This window comes from Terrapene carolina, unplaced genomic scaffold (assembly GCF_002925995.2).
Source record: "Terrapene carolina triunguis isolate 2854851 unplaced genomic scaffold, T_m_triunguis-2.0 Scaffold67, whole genome shotgun sequence".
Lineage (NCBI taxonomy): Eukaryota > Metazoa > Chordata > Testudines > Emydidae > Terrapene > Terrapene triunguis.
This window is the reverse complement of record NW_020664418.1, coordinates 7,407,418-7,424,248: the sequence shown is the minus strand read 5'-3', so window position 1 is coordinate 7,424,248 and position 16,831 is coordinate 7,407,418. Positions and strand designations below refer to the sequence as shown.

Sequence of the window (16,831 nt, the reverse complement as noted above, 5' to 3'; positions counted from 1 at the left end):
GGAAAAACAGGCAAATTAAGTTCAGGTTGCTCATGATGGAGTAAGCCCTGAGACCTGCCTCTGATCCAGGCTTTAAGAATCCCTCTGTACACCTGCCTTCAAGCACATTTAGTCCCTGTCAACATCCATATCCCAATCACCAAGAGCATCACGAGATAAGACCATGGAGGGTACTGATAAGACTCCAAGGAAGAGGAGCTCTAGATCTCCCACTTGAAAGTCATCTTCAGAGAAACCTTGATCATCTCAATTTTGCAGACCTCAAGTCCCAAAGCAAGTACCATTGAGGCTCCAAGCTATTCTGGTACTGGGGGGTTCATTGAAGACTTTCAACTTCTCCAAGGGCCACAACCTCCCTAGGCAATTTATTCCGATACTTAACCACTCTGACAGTAAGGAAGTTTTTCCTAATGTCCAACCTAAACAGCCTTTGCTGCAATTTAAGCCCATTGCTTCTTGTCCTATCCTCAGAGGTTAAGAAGAACTTTTCTCCCTCCTCCTTGTAACAACCTTTTATGTACTTGAAAACTGTTATCATGTCCTCTCTGTCTTCTCTTTTCTCCAGACTAAACAAACCTAATTTTTTCAATCTTCCCTCATAGGTCATGTTTTCTAGACTTTTAATCATTTTTGTTGGTCTTCTCTGGACTTTCTCCAATTTGTCTACATCTTTCCTGAAATGTGGCGCCCAGAACTGGACACAATACTCCAGTTGAGGCCTAATCAGCGCAGAGTAGAGCAGAAGAATTACTTCTTCTGTCTTGATTACAATATTCCTGCTCATACATCCCAGAATGGTGTTTGCTTTTTTTGCAACAGCGTTACACTGTTGACTCATATTTCGCTTGTGATCCACTATGACCCCGAGATCCCTTTCTGCAGTACTCCTTCTTAGGCAGTCATTTCCCATTTTGTATGTGTGCAACTGATTGTTCCTTCCTAAATGGATTACTTTGCATTTGTCCTTATTGAATTTCATCCTGTTTACTTCAGACCATTTCTCCAGTTTGTCCAGATCATTTTGAATTTTAATCCTATCCTCCAAAGCACTTGCAACCCCTCCCAGCTTGCTATCATCCGTAAACTTTATAAGTGCACTCTCTGTCCCATTATCTAAATCATTGATGAAGATATTGAACAGAACCGGACCCAGAACCAATCCCTGCAGGACCCACTCGTTATGCTCTTCCAGCATGACTGTGAACCACTGATAACTATTCTCTGGGAATGATTTTCCAACCAGTTATGCACCCACCTTATAGTAACTCCATCTAGGTTGTATTTCCCTATTTTGTTTATGAGAAAGTCATGCGAGACAGCACCAAAAGCCTTACTAAAGTCAAGATATACCACATCTACCGCTTCCTCCCTATCTACAAGGCTTGTTACCCTGTCAAAGAAAGCTATCAGGTTGGTTTGACACGATTTGTTCTTGACAAATCCATGCTGATTGTTATTTATCACCTTTTTATCTTCTAGGTGTTTGCAAATTGATTGCTTAATTTGTTGCTTCATTAGCTTTCCGGGTACAGAAGTTAAGCTGACTGGTCTGTAATTCCCCAGGTTGTCCTTATTTCCCTTTTTATAGATGGGCACTATATTTGCCCTTTTCCAGTCTTCTGGAATGTCTCCCGTCTTCCATGACTTTTCAAAGATAATTGCTAATGGTTCAGATATCTTCTCAGTCCGCTTCTTGAGTATTCTAGGATGCATTTCATCAGGCCCTGGTGATTTGAAGACATCTAACTTGTCTAAGTAATTTTTGACTTATTCTTTCCCTATTTTAGACTCTGATCCTATCTCATTTTCTCTGGCATTCACTATGTTAGACGTCCAATTGCCACCAACCTTATTAGTGAAAACTGAAACAAAGAAGTCATTAAGCACCTATGCCATTTCCACATTTTCTGTTATTGTCTTTCCCCCCTCATTGAGTAACGGGCCAACTCTGTCTTTCATCTTCCTCTTGCTTCTAATGTATTTGTAGAATGTTTTCTTGTTTCCTTTTATGTCCCTAGCTAGTTTGATCTCATTTTGTGCCTTGGCTTTTCTACTTTTGTCCCTACATACTTGTGTTATTTGTTTATATTCATCCTTTGAAGAATATTGGCAGCATGTGACCTCCAGAAGAAGAAAGAGGAGAACCTATGTACCCCCAATGCAGATAGAGGTGCAAAACCATTTTCAGGCTCTCTGCACAGGTACTACTGCACAGAAGGATTTGGAAGAGCCCTCTGAGGGAAGGGATCAGAAGGAGACCCTATCGGCCAGAAGGCATGGGATGCATTGTCCTAGGGATGGGGGTTCCATGACCACCACTCCCAAAAGGAGGAGACGGGTGGTGGTGGCCGGGACTCCCTCCTAAGGGGGACGGAGTCATCCATCTGCTGACCAGACCCAGAGACTCGAGAAGTGTGTTGCTTGCCTGGAGCTAGAATCCAGGATGTGACGGAGTGTCTGCCGAGACTGATCAAGACCTCAGACTGCTATCCTTTCCTACTTCTCCACATGGGCACCAATGGTACTGCCGAGAGTGACCTTGAGCAGATCACTGCAGACTACGTGGCTCTGGGAAGGCGTTTGAGGCGCAATTCGTGTTTTCATCCATCCTTCCTGTTGAAGGAAAAGGCCCAGGTAGGGACCATCGAATTGTGGAGTTGAATGCGTGCTTACGCAGGTGGTGTTGGAGAGAGGGCTTTGGATTCTCCGACCATAGGATGTTGTTCCAGGAAGAAGGATTGCTAGTAAGAGATGGGATCCACCTAACAAAGAGAGGGAAGAGCATCTTCGCAGGCAGGCTTGCTAACCTAGTGAGGAAGACTTTAAACTAGGTTCGCTAGGGAATGGTGACCTGAGCCCAGAGGTAAGTGGAGAAGTGGGATACTGGGAGGAAACACAAGGAGGAGGGTACAAGACGGGAAGCCGCCTGATTCATACTGAGAAAGTAGGGTAATCGGCTAGTTATCTTAGGTGCCTGTACATGAACGCAAGAAGCCTGGCAAACAAGCAGGAAGAATTGAAAGTCCTGGCACAATCAAGGAACTATGATGTGATTGGAATAATAGAAACTTGGTGGGGCAGTTCACATGACTGGAGCACTGTCATGGATGGGTATAAACTGTTCAGGGAGGAAATGTGGAGGAGTTGCATTGTATATAAGAGAGCAGTATGATTGCTCAGAGCTCCAGCATGAAACTGGAGAAAAGCCTGTTGAGAGTCTTTGGGTTAAGTTTAGAAGCAAGAGCAACGAGTGATGTCGTGGTGGGCGTGTGCTATAGACCACCAGATCAGAAGGATGAGATAGATGAGGCTTTCTTCGAACAACTAAGTGAAGTTTCCAGATCACTGGCTCTGATTCTAATGGGGGACCCTGACATCTGCTGGGAGAGCAATACAGCAATGCACAGACAATCCAGGACGTTTTTGGAGAGTGTTGGGGACAACTTCCTGGTACAAGTGTTGGAGGAACCAACTAGGGGCTGTGCTCCTCTTGACCTGCTGCTCACAAACAGGGAAGAATTGATAGGGAAGTAGAAGTGGGTGGCAAACTAGGCAGCAGTGACCATGAGATGGTTGAGTTCAGGATCCTGACAAAAGGAAGAAAGGAGAGTAGCAAAATCCAGACCCTGGACTTCAGAAAAGCAGACTTAGACTCCCTTACGGAACTCATGGGCAGGATCCCCTGGGAGGCTAATATGAGGGGGAAAGGAATCCAGAAGAGCTGGCTGTATTTTAAAGAAGCCTTATTGAGGGCGCAGGAAGAAACCATCCCGATGTGCAAAAAAGAAAAGCAAATATGGCAGGTGACCAGCTTGGCTTAACAGTGAACTCTTCGGTGAGCTTAAACTCAAAAAGGAAGCTTACAAGAAGTGGAAATTTGGACAGATGACTAGGGAGGAGTATAAAAATATTGCTCAGGCATGCAAGAGTGAAATCAGGAAGGACAAATCACACTTGGAGTTGCAGCTAGCAAGGGATGTTAAGAATAACAAGAAGGGTTTGTTCGGGTATGTTAGCAACAAGAAGAATGTCAGGGAAAGTGTGGGACCCTTAATGAATGGGGGAGGCACCATAGTGAGAGATGATGTGGAAAAAACTGAAGTACTCAATTCTTTTTTTGCCTCGGTCTTCACAGACAAGGTCAGCTCTCAGACTGCTGCACTGGGCAACACAATAATATGGGGAGGGCATGAGTGCTCAGTGGTGAAAGAACAGGTTAAGAACTTAGAAAAGCTGGACATTCACAAGTCCATGGGTCCAGATCTAATGCATCCAAGGGTGCTGAGGGAGTTGGCTGATGTGATTGCAGAGCCATTGGCCATTATCTTTGAAAATTCGTGGCGATCGGGGGAGGTCTCAGACGATTGGAAAAAGGCAAATATAGTGCCCATATTTTAAAAAGGGAAGAAAGAGAACCCAGGGAACTACAGACCGGTCAGCCTCACCTCAGTCCCCGGCAAAATCATGGAGCAGGTCTTCAAGGAATCCATTTTGAAGCACTTGGAGGAGAGGAAGGTGATCAGGAACAGTCAACATGGATTCACCAAGGGCAAGTCATGCCTGACCAACCTGATTGCCTTCTATGATGAGATAACTGGCTCTGTGGATATGGGAAAAGTGGTGGACATGATATATCTTGACTTTAGCAAAGCTTTTGATACGGTCTCCCACAGTATTCTTGCCAGCAAGTTAAAGAAGTATGGATTGGACTATAAGATGGATAGAAATCTGGCTAGATCATCAGGCTCAACAGGTAGTGATCAACAGCTCGACGTCTAGTTGGCAGCCAGTATCAAGCAGAGTGCCCCAGGGGTCAGTCTTGGGGCCAGTTTTGTTCAACATCTTTATTAATAATCTGGATGATGGGATGAATTGCACCCTCAGCAAGTTTGCAGATGACACTAAGCTGGGGGGAGATGTAGATACACTGGAGGGTAGGGATAGGGTCCAGAGTGACCTAGACAAATTGGAGGATTGGGCCAAAAGAAATCTGATGAGGTTCAACAAGGATAAGTGCAGAGTCCTGCACTTAGGAAGGAAGAATCCCATGCACCACTACAGGCTGTGGACCGACTGGCTAGGCAGCAGTTCTGCAAAAAAGGACCTGGGGATTACAGTGGATGAGAAGCTGGATATAAGTCAGCAGTGTGCCCTTGTTGCCAAGAAGGCCAATGGCATATTGGGCTGTATTAGTAGGTGCATTGCCAGCAGATCGAGGGAAGTGATTATTCCCCTCTATTCGGCACTGGTGAGTCCATACCTGGAGTATTGTGTCCAGTTTTGGTCCCCCCACTACAGAAGGGATGTGGACAAATTGGAGACAGTCCAGTGGAGGGCAACGAAAATGATCAGGCGGTTGGGGCACATGACTTACGAGGAGAGGCTGAGGGAACTGGGCTTATTTAGTCTGCAGAAGAGAAGGGTGAGGGGGGATTTGAAAGCAGCCTTCAACTATCTGAAAGGGGGTTCCAAAGAGGATGGAGCTCGGCTGTTCTCAGTGGTTGCAGATGACAGAACAAGAAACAATGGTCTCAAGTTGGAGTGGGGGAGGTCTAGGTTGGATATTAGGAAACAGTATTTCACTTGGAGGGTGGTGAAGCACTGGAATGGGTTAACTAGGGAGGTGGTGGAATCTCCATCCTTAGAGGTTTTTAAGGCCCGGCTTGACAAAGCCCTGGCTGGGATGATTTAGTTGGTGTTGGTCTTCCTATGAGCAGGGGGTTGGACTAGATGACCTCCTGAGGTCTCTTCCAACCCTAATATTCTATGATTCTTTGTAATTTGACCGAGTTTCCACTTTTCTCAGGACTCTTTTTTGAGTTTTAGATCATTGGAGATCTCCTGGTTAAGCCAGGGTGGTCTCTTGCCATACTTCCTATCTTTCCTCCCTCATAGTTGAGGCCAATAACCAGATGGAGAGGCAGGGTCAACCCAGAGCTACGCCCCAGAATAAAGACTCGAACAGACTGGATCTGTTTCGGCGAAAAATTTATTCGTCTTCCAGCCTTCAGTTGAGAGTGGCCAACCACCAAACCCTCCTTGGCTGCTATGACTACAATATGTGGCAGTCTATGGCCAAATTCGAGGTCTTGCTGCCTGAAGGGTCCTGGAAGGAATTCCGGGCGATCCTCGAAGAGGGCACGGCTGCAGCGGTAGCGGCCCTCAAAGCAGCCTCGGACGCAGCAGACTCCGCGGCTCGCACCATAGCCTCATCCATCTCCATGTGAAGGGCGTACTGGCTGCTTCTCTCGTCTATCAACGGAGGCTCAGCAATCGATGAAGGACCTCCCCCTTCGACGGCCAGGCCCTTTTTGCAGAGCAGACGGAGAGTAAACTGGATGGCCTTAAGGACTCCCGTACTACCCTGAAAACTCTGGGGCTGTATGTTCCCGGTCCAGCCTCTAAGTGGTTCAAACCACAACAATCTCAGGGCCAAGGGAGTCAACCCCACCAGGAGACCCCCCCCCTATAAGAAGAGTAGGGGCTACAAGCACCGCCCAAACCACCCACCTCCACCATCTGCCCAGTTGGGCTCGACCTGCAATAAGCAGGGGGGCAAGCGAGCGTTTGGAGGGTGTGCTCGAGGGCGACCTACCAGACTATACCCTGGATCCGTCTGTCCAGCTGTTCTCCAACCACCTTTCTTTTTTTCTCCATGCCTGAACCACTATAACTTTAGACCGCTGGGTCCTCAATACTGTGGCGGAGGGTTATACCCTACAGATTATTTCTAACCCCCTCTTTGACCTCCCTTCTCATGAGAGTTTCCTGGTGCAGGAGGTAAAGGGGTTGCTGCAATTGGGTGCAGTGGAAGAAGTTCCTCTCAAGTTCAGGAACAAGGGGTTCTATTTCTGGTACTTCTTAATCCCAAAGGCTAAGGACGGTCTGCAGCCCATCCTGGACCTGAGGGACCTCAACATGTATCTAAAGAAGCAAAAGTTCTGCATGATCTCCCTGGTGTCTATCATCCCCTCCCTGGATCTGGGAGACTGGTATGCCACCCTTGACTTAGAGGACGCATAGTCCCACATAACAATCTTTCAAGGTCACAGACGCTTCCTCTGGTGTATGGTGGGCCTCCACCACTATCAGTTTGCGGTCCTCCTGTTTCATAGAATCATAGATTATTAGGGTTGGACTAGATGACCTCCTGAGGTCCCTTCCAACCCCCTGCTGAAAGCAGGACCAATCCCCAAATGGCTCCCTCAAGGATTGAGCTCACAACCCTGGGTTTAGCAGGCCAATGCTCAAACCACTGAGCTATCCCTCCCCCCAATGATAAATGGCCCCCTCAAGGATTGAACTTGCAACCCTAGGTTTAGTAGGCCAATGCTCAAACCACTGAGCTATCCCTCGCCCCGTTTGGCCTGGCGACAGCATGCAGAGTGTTTACCAAATGCATGTCAGGGTATCCTCAGGCATCGGGGTATCCAAAGCTACCAGTACCTCAACGACTAGCTAGTCAAGGGTAACTCCAGCTCTCAGGTCCAGTAGGATGTCACAGTGCTGCAAGACACATGTCGTTCCCTGGGCCTAGTGGTGAATGAAAAGAAGTTTACGTTAGTTCCGGTGCAGAGGATAGAGGTCATCAGAGCGGTGCTTGACTCTACCTGTGCCAGAGCATTCCTGCCGCTAGAAAGATTCCAGACGTTGACAGACCCCATCACAGAAGTCTCCGCGTTCCCCCTGACTAGGGCCAGGGTTTGCCTGTGCCTACTGAGTCACATGGCAGTGTGCACATACATTGTCCACCATGCCAGACTCCAGATGTGACCCCTGCAGCAATGGCTGGCGACGGTCTATTCCCAGTCCAGAGATCACCTGGACAAGGTCGTTACCATTCCCCTGGCGGTACTTGCCTCACTGCAATAGTGGACTGATCACACAACGGTCCTAGAGGGGGTTCCGTTCGACACCCTCCATCACTCCATCAAGTTGGTATCGGACACCTCGGACTTTGGTTGGGATGCGCACCTCAGAGACCTCCAGACCCATGGTATGTGGTCCCCGGAGGAGATGACGTTACACATAAACGTCAAAGAACTCGGGGCGGTCCACTTAGCATGTGGAGTCTTCCTACCTCACCTGTTGGGAAAGGTGGTGAGAGTCCTGACCGACAACACGGCCTCGATGTTCTACATCAACAGGCATGGGGGAGCACATTCGTCGACTCTCTGCCAAGAGACACTCCATCTCTGGGACTTCTGCATCAGCCACAAAATCCATCTGGAAGCTTGTCACCTCCCTGGTGTCAAGAACACACTAATGGATCGGCTCAGCAGGGACTTCTCCTCTCACCACGAATGGACACTCCACCCGGAGGTAGCCTGTATGATCTTCCAGAGGGAACTCTCAAGTAGACATGTTCGCCACCAGGCTAAACAGGAAATGCCACCTTGTTCGCGGCAAGGCCTGGGCAAAGACTCCCTCTCCGATGCCTTCCTCCTGTCGTGGTCAGGAAACTCCGATTCCTCTCATCAGCAGGTCCTAGCAAAGTTCAAAAGAGACAAGACACAGATTATCATGAACGCCCCGGCGTGGCCTCGCCAGCACTGGTTCGGCATGCTTATGAACCTCGCAGCAACCCCTCCCTGGCCCCTGCTCAACCGACCGGACGTATTGTCACAGGACAAGGGTCGGCTCCTGCACCCCAACCTCATGACCCTCCTGCTCTTGGCATGGATGAGGTCCAACAGGTCCTCCTGGGAAGCAGGAAGCCCTCAACCAGACTGACTTACCTGGCCAAGTGGACAAGGTTTTCCCGCTGGGCATCCAAGTGTGGCATCTCTCCCTCGCGCTCTTCCGTATAGTCTATCTTAGACTACCTGCTTCATCTGAGGAACCAGGGCCTGGCACACTCTTCCATTAGAGTGCATCTCATGGCCATCTCCGCTTTTCACCCACCAATCCAAGGCCAGATGGTGTTTTCTCATTACATAATGGTTAGATTCTTGAGAGGCCTTGAGAGACTCGTCCCGCAGGTACGTACCCCTGTCCCACAGTGGAATCTTAACTTGGTCCTCTCCAGGCTAACAGGCCTGCCCTTCGAGCCGCTGGGCTCCTGCTCCCTTTCCCACCTGTCATGGAAGGTCGCTTTCCTGGTGGCGGTAACATCAGCGAGGCAAGTCTCTGAGATTAAAGCCTTGACCTCAGAACCGCCATACACGATATTCTACAAAGACAAGGTCCAGCTGAGGCCTCACCCGGCCTTCTTGCCAAAGGTAGTGTCTACCTTCCATATGAATCAGGACATCTTCCTCCTGGTGTTCTGTCCTAAGCCGCACAAGACCAGTGAGGAGAGGCGGCTGCATGCCCTGGACATCCGAAGGGCGCTGGCTTTTTACCTAGAGCATACCAAGCCTTTCTGTAAATCAACTCAGCTCTTCATCGCCACAGCGGATAGGATGAAGGGCCTTCCGGTGTCCTCACAGAGGATTTCCAACTGGATCACCTCTTGTATATGGACCTGTTACGGTCTGGCAGGGGTCCCACCACCACCGATTGTCAGAGCCCACTCGACTAGAGCTCAGGCATCCTCGGTGGCTTTCCTGGCACACATCCCTATCCAGGAGATCTGTAGAGCTGTGACGTGGTCCCGTGTCCACACGTTCGCGGCGCATCATGCCATCACTCAGCAGGCCAGAGATAACTCTGGGTTTGGCAGAGCTGTGTTGCAATCTACACGTCCGTGAACTCCTACCCGCCTCCAGGGGTACTGCTTGGGAGTCACCTAATATAGAATGGACATGAGCAAGCACTCGAAGAAGAAAAGACAGTTACCTTTTCCGTAACTGGTGTTCTTTGAGATGTGTTGCTCATCTCCATTCCATAGCCCGCCCTCCTTCCCGACTGTCGGAGTTTCCGGCAAGAAGGAGTTGAGGGTGGGGGAACCCAGCGACGCCCCTTATACCGCGCCATGTGGGCGCTATTCCAGAGGGCACCAAAGCCAGTCCCCTACGGATACTGCTAAGGGGAAAAAATTCCGGCCCCAGTGCATGTGGCCAGCACACACACCTAATATGAAATGGACATGAACAACACATCTCAAAGAACACCAGTTACAGAACAAGTAACTGTCTTTTTTCCTGGTGCCTCCCAATTCTCTGGTACCTACCGCACAAGGTGGACAATGATCCCCAGCTCCATTACCCACCCCACCTTTGGATTATGTTGAGGGGGATTCCTCTGATTCTCAGATTTCTGTCCATGAATTTCCCATCTACCATGGAAGGGACTACTCACCTGTCACCTACCCTGGAAGCTTTTCTTTTGGAATTTCCCTATCTCAAGCCCTGCCTCACTAGTATGAGCAGCATGGCTCCCTCAGTGGTCTTTTTGGGATCCGTGGGCTTCTTATCTCCAGCAGTTCTCAATATCTCCTAATTTCTCCCATGGAGAACAGAGAGAGAGATGTTTGCCTGATCCACCACGTCCTCCTTAACAGACTGAACCTCTAAAGGAGACTTTCAAGTGCGACCTCAGGTGGAATATTTCCAGATAAGGCTGTAATGCCTCTACCACTGCCTTTGGTGGACGATTTCAAGCAATTTCAGGAGCTCATGAAGAGCATTGCTGACTTTCTCCATATCCCATTAGACTAGAGGATGTCCAGGAGTCACAACATAAACTTTTGGACATCCTGTATGCAACACCTTCTGGATGAATGGCTTGACCCATGAATGAGGATTCTGCTAAAACCATCTGGCAGACTGGTTATAGCACCAGTTATTTGTAAATGGGCAGACAAAAAGTATTATGTGCCACCAAAAATTCAGAATTTTAATTTTCCCATCCTTCACCAAAGTCTTCAGTTGTGGAGGCAGTTAACCAGCATAGTAGACACCATAAAAAGCTTACAGCTTTATGATAGGGACCAAAAACTACTCTATCTCTTCAGTCACAAGGTAGTATTCAGCAACCCCGCAATTCAGGATTGCAAATTACCAAACTCTGATGTCGAAGAATCATAGAAGTGTACGGCTGGAAGGGACCTCAAGAAATTATCAAGTCTGGCTGCTTGCGCTGTAGTGTAGCCAAGTAAATCTAGAGCATCCCTGAAGGTATTTCTCCAACCCATTTTTAAAAATCTCCAATGAGAGGGATTCCACAACCTCCTTTGGAAGCCTATTCCAGAGCTTAACTACCCTTACAGTTATAAAGCTTTTCCTAATATCTAACCTAAATTTCCCTTTCTGCAGATTAAGCCCACTGCTGCTTGTCCTACCTTCTGCGGAATGCAGAACAATTGATCAGTCTTCTTTATAAACAGCCCATAACATATTTGAAGACCGTTAACCAGGGCCGGCTCTAGGCACCATCAAAACAAGCTGGTGCTTGGGGCGGCACATTTTTAGGGATGGCATGGCCGGCGCCAGAATGCCGCCCCTAAAAATGTGCCCCGGCCGCCCTAGCTCACCTCCGCTGCTGCTGCCGCTCGCGTGCCGCTACTCGCCCTCCCTCCCAGGCTCTCAAACCTGAGAGGGAGGGGGAGATCCCGAGTGGCCGCGGCACGCGAAACAGTTGTTTCGCGCGCCACTGCTCCCCCTCCCTCCCAGGCTTGAGAGCCTGGGGGGAGGAGGCAGGGAAGGGGCGGAGTTGAGGCGGGGCCGGGGGTGGGGTAATTAAAAAACGGGGGAAGGGGGGGCGGCCAAAATTGTTTTTGCCTGGGCAGCAAAAATCCTAGAGCCGGCCCTGCCGTTAACAAGTCTCCTCTCAGTCTTCATTTCTCAAGACTAAACACACCCAGATTTTTTAATCTTTCCTCATAGGTCAGGTTTTCTAAACCTTTTGTCATTTTTGTTGCTCTCCTCTGGACTCTCTGTGCAAGACCTCTCTTTTGATGGACTTAAACTCTTTTCAGATTCCACCAATGAATCTCTTCTTACCTTGAAGGACTTGAGGGCCTTACACACCTGCAAAGCAGAGGAAATTTAGTAGAACTCAAACCACATAGAAATCCTGACCAGTCTAGCTCTCTACCTGTCATAGATCTACAGAACCACCTAAATCTGCGACCAAGTGTTAATTTTCATGGTTTTGTCAATGGCCCAGAATTTTCCCCCCTTGGGAATCTTCAGCTTCATCAGCCTACCTACCTCCCACCCTTTAGAGATTGATTGTCCTAGCTTTTGACCTGGGGAACAGATTACATCTGACAATTGGGTCATAAAGGTTGTAAAATCAGGTTACTCTATCTATTTTAAACCCCCCACCTCTCAACCACCCTCCTTCTCCATCCCTTTTCAGGGACCCATCTCATGACCATTATTGGGACAGGAAGTCATCTCTGTTTTACACATAGGGGCCATAGATACAGCTCTAGTCCACCACAGGGGAAGGGATTATAGTCCAAGTATTTTCTGATCCCTAAAAATAACATGGGATGGAGACCGATACCAGATTTCAGACTCCTAAACACCTTTATGATATCACATAAATTTAGGATGGTGACTCTCACAGCTATAATTCTATCATTAGATTCCAGGGATAAGTTTGTGGTCCTTGATCTTCAGCATGCATTTTTTCACATTGCATTTCACCCCCTCACAAGAGGTTTCTTTGTTTTATAGTCAACCAGGATCACTTCCAGTATCGATTGCTTCCGTTCAGCCTCTGGGTGTTCTCAGAGGTTATATCAGTGGTAGCCGCTCACCTATGACAGCTAGGTGTAATCATCTTCCCTTACCTCAATGATTGGCTGTTTAAGGACTCATTGTACCACAAAGTTCTTTCTGCAGTACAGATAACCATGTCTCTATTCTACAGGTTAGGTCTTCAACTCAACATGGAAAAATCCATTCTGACCTCAGTATAGTAGATACATTTCATAGGGATGTCTCTGGATGCTGTAACAGCCAGGGCTTACCTACCTGTTGACAGGTTTATGACCCTAACAAACCTCATCTCCAGGTTTCAAATAAGCCCCCAGGCATCAGAAAGGAGTTGTCTTCAACTGCTATGACTTGTACTTTTGTAAAGCAATATGCCCGGTATATAGCTGGTATATAAACAATCACACCCTCATCTCAACCTGTTACCTTCCAGGCATACAAAACACAATGTCTGACGATCTGAGCAGGCACTCCCTAGATTCCAACTGGGACTCAGACTCTCGAATTCTCAGACATCTTCTTCTCACTTGGGGGCTTCCAGAGGTGGACTTTGCCATCACCACCAACAGGAAGTGCAAGAAATTCTGCTTGAGATATGGGCTGGGTCCCAATCCCTAGGAGACACCTTCCTCATTTTTTGGACGAGGGGTCTTCTTAAGGTATACTCCCCAAAACGATTGATCCTCAGTGTGTTGAACAAGATTAAACACGAAAAGTCAGAATTATTCTAGTTGTACCAACTTGGCAGAGACACATGTGGTATCCTTACCTGATTCGCCTCATTTCTTGTCCACCATTGAGACTTCCAACCATTTTGATTCCAGTCAGACTCTTCATCTCAACTTGAGAATGCTTCAGCTCAGAGCTTGGCTCCCTGATGGTTCTTGGGACTGGAGATTTCAGCAGAAGTACAACAGGTATTGTTAAAGAGCAGGAAGATATCTACCTGAAAAACTTAACATTGAAAATGGAAGAGATTCCATCACTGGTGTGCCCAGGGACAGTTTTCCTCTCTGCTGTTCTCAATTACCTGTCGGAATTTAAAAAAAGATAAGTGTTTCTCTGAGTTCCATCAAGTTTCACTTGGTGGCTATCACAGCCTTTCATTCACTGGTAGAGGGATTCTCACTATTTGCCTACCCCACAACAGCAAGATTCATCAAGGGATTGATTAATCGCTTTCTGCAAATTAAAGGGCCCACCCTTAAACTTGATTCTTAATTCCCTTATGAAACCTCCCTTTGAGACACTATGTGTTCTCTATTTGAGCTATCAATGAAAGAGGCTTTTTTGGTGGCCATCACTTCTGCCAGGAAAGTTGGAGAAATGGGAACTTCAATGGCAGATCCTCCTTTTACATTTTTCTTCAAGGACAAAATTTTAATTGCAGCCACATCCTAAGTTTCTTCCTAAAGTATCTTCTGAATTTCATATTAACCAGGTTATTTATCTTCCAGTTTTTATCCCAAAGCCACACCAGACTAGAGAGGAAACTGTCCTCCATACCTTGGATGTTAAAAGGGTGTTTAACTTCTATCTGGACAGATCCCAACTGTTTAGAAAGTCTCCCAGACTGTTTCTTTTGTGGACAGATCCAAAGGATCCACCCAAAAACGGTCAAGATGGATCTCGGGGTATATTATCTCTTGTTATGAGGCTGCCAGCATTCAGCGTCCTCCTTGAGTTCTACCCCATTCAACAAGGTCCTAGTGTACCTCAGTGGGAATATTGAAAGATGTTCCAGTTCTTGAAATCTGTAGAACTGCAAGCTGGATCTCAGTACATACTTTCTCTAAACATTATGCATTGGTTCATGCGTCCAGTTCAGAGGTTTTGGTTGGCATTGCAATTCTATCTTCAGTGTTAGATCCAGCTCTGAAGCTCCTTCCTCCTTCTAATGATATTGCTTGGGAATCATCTGAAGTGGAGGACCCGTAGGGACAGTACTTGAAGAAGAAGAAGAAGAGGTTACTCACTTTGTGCAGTAATTGGAGTTCTTTGAGATGCGTGTCCCTATGGGTGCTCCACTGTCTGCCCTCCTTCCCCTCTGATTCAGAGTTTTGTCTTGCAGGACTTCACCATAGAGAAGGAAACAAGGGTCATTCACCCATACAGCTCTGTATATCCTCAACACAGGGCATGAGGCTGTCTGGAGTATGTGCGCAGGCCAAATGGGCTCTGCTAACGAAAAACCCTGATCAAAGGCACATGGGGCGTGTGTACACCTGAAGTGGAGCTCCAAAAGGGTGACACATCTCAAAGAACTCATTCTCTTCTCAAGAGAAGACCAAGGCTAGGCATAGGAGGGGAATTCCAGATGAAGGCTGGCGTGCATTGACAGAACTGTGTGATAAAGCATCACAGCACCTGCCTGACCTAAGCTCAGACTTCCTTGAGCAATCAGTTTACATACATCTCAGCTGGAGTACTGTGTCCAGTTTTGGTTGCCAATATATAGAAGGGGTGTAGAGAATCTGGAAAGGATCCAGAGGAGAGTGACAAAGATGATCAAAGGGATGGAACACAAGCCATATGAGCAAAGGACCTGGGTATGTTTAGTTGGAAAAGAGGAGGTTAAGGCGGGGGACAAGATAGCAGTCTTCAAATACTTGAAAGGCTGCCATTAAAAAGGTAGATTAGATGAGTGTTTCAGGGATGCTGTTTTAATTAGTCTCTCCTTAGCCAGTCTCCTGGTTCTGAAGAGGCTTATACTGCAGGTTAAGTTCCAAGAACTGGAATCTGCAGAGGCAGTTTTATGCGAAAGAGGTTGGTTACTCCCTGTAACTGCAGATCTCTGAATACATTGCCTCCACAAATTCACACCCTCCTCACCTCAGAGACTGTTATCCAAACAGGTGAATAGGAATGGAGGGAGCAGGGGTTTCGTTCTTCTTTTTAACCATACTTTATGTGCAAACTTGCATGCAGTGAAGCAGGAGGCCCTAGCTGTACTAACTACTTTAAAAGATTCTGGATTCACATGGTGTGTGACTCCTAACAGGGGAGTTTTTGAGGCAAATAGGTCTGGGCAACTTCATGTTTGGGTAAGTAACCGACTACAGTTTGCTTATTCTTTAACTATGGTGCTAGCAATGAGCCCTGACCTTCAGCATATCCCTCCAACTTTCTTTTGGGCCATTTCTTGAGTAATCTAGTGTTTGAGTCTAGCATAAGAGCCAAATCCTGTGTAAGACAGCCCTCCAAATTCTGGAGTGTAGTGTGAACTTGCAGTTGTAGAAACCCTTGCTTTGCTGTTAATGTCACTGCCACAAGTTGGGGAGAATGTAAGACATACAAATGCTGCCCTCTTGAGAAATTCAAGTATTCATGCCTCTCAAGCAGAAAGAAAAGTGTAGAGAGGAAAAAAAGGCCTCCAGTTTGAATGTATTGGATGAGAATTCTGCTGATTCTGAGCAGAAGGAATGAGTAAATCTTCTGCATCTCATCCTGTGCTTGTCACCATCTGTCTAGCATTTTTAATTAATCAAAGATACTGTAATACTTGCTCATGCTTGTTGGGAAATTAAATTCTCTCAGACTGAAATGGTTTTCACAGTTTGAGTTCACGTTTACATTCCCCTTTTAGGCGTGAAGTTTACAGCCTAGAGTTACACAGGAAAGCTCTAAAAGGAGCTGATCCTCATTTTCTCAAGAGGCCTCTTGGTGAAAGCAAGACCAAGAGTGGTGTGTTCTTTCAGCATAAGAAAAATCATGAGAAGACTGATGTCTGGGGTTTTTTGTTTGTTTTTATAGTAGGGGTAGAGCGGGAATTTAAGTCCACTTGATTCCCTTCTCAATCTGATAAATGGCTGGCTAGCTTGTACTGTGCCTTTGAGGGAGAAGGGAGGGGTGCAGTGCATTTCTATATGTGTGCATGCTCGTCTGTATGTTAAGCGTTTTTTCTGTCTTGTGTCCATTCACAGCTGTGATTAGCGCTCATCCCATCCATTCACTCGATAACCCTCACCATCATTTCCACTCCGGCAGCCTCGCTTCTCCAACTCGCAGCTATCTCCATCATCAGGTCAACCCTTGGCCGATTGGCACATCCATGTCCCATTCAGACAGGGCCAATTCCACAGGTGAGAGATGAATGACCAGGTAGCATTCATTTGAAAGGGAACTATTCACAAAACGTATGTGGAAAACAAAGTTCCAAGGAAAAGCCTCAAGTCATCTTTAGTAGTTTGGATCTGATCAGTCTCCATTGTTCTTATTGT

The 16,831-nt window shown here is 47.2% G+C and overlaps 1 protein-coding gene across 4 annotated transcripts in view; it reads left to right on the top strand.

The window, feature by feature from the left end:
- The window catches only part of NEO1 (neogenin 1), a 530,841-nt gene that overhangs the window by 505,092 nt on the left and 8,918 nt on the right, over positions 1 to 16,831 (top strand). For 2 of the 4 annotated variants that reach the window (XM_026648198.2, XM_026648197.2), the window contains exon 25: positions 16,535 to 16,693. The exons of the other annotated variants lie outside the window; for them this stretch is intronic. In XM_026648198.2, coding sequence (XP_026503983.1) covers positions 16,535 to 16,693 — 159 coding nt within the window. The remainder of the gene's footprint in view (positions 1 to 16,534; positions 16,694 to 16,831) is intronic. 4 annotated transcript variants of the gene reach the window in all.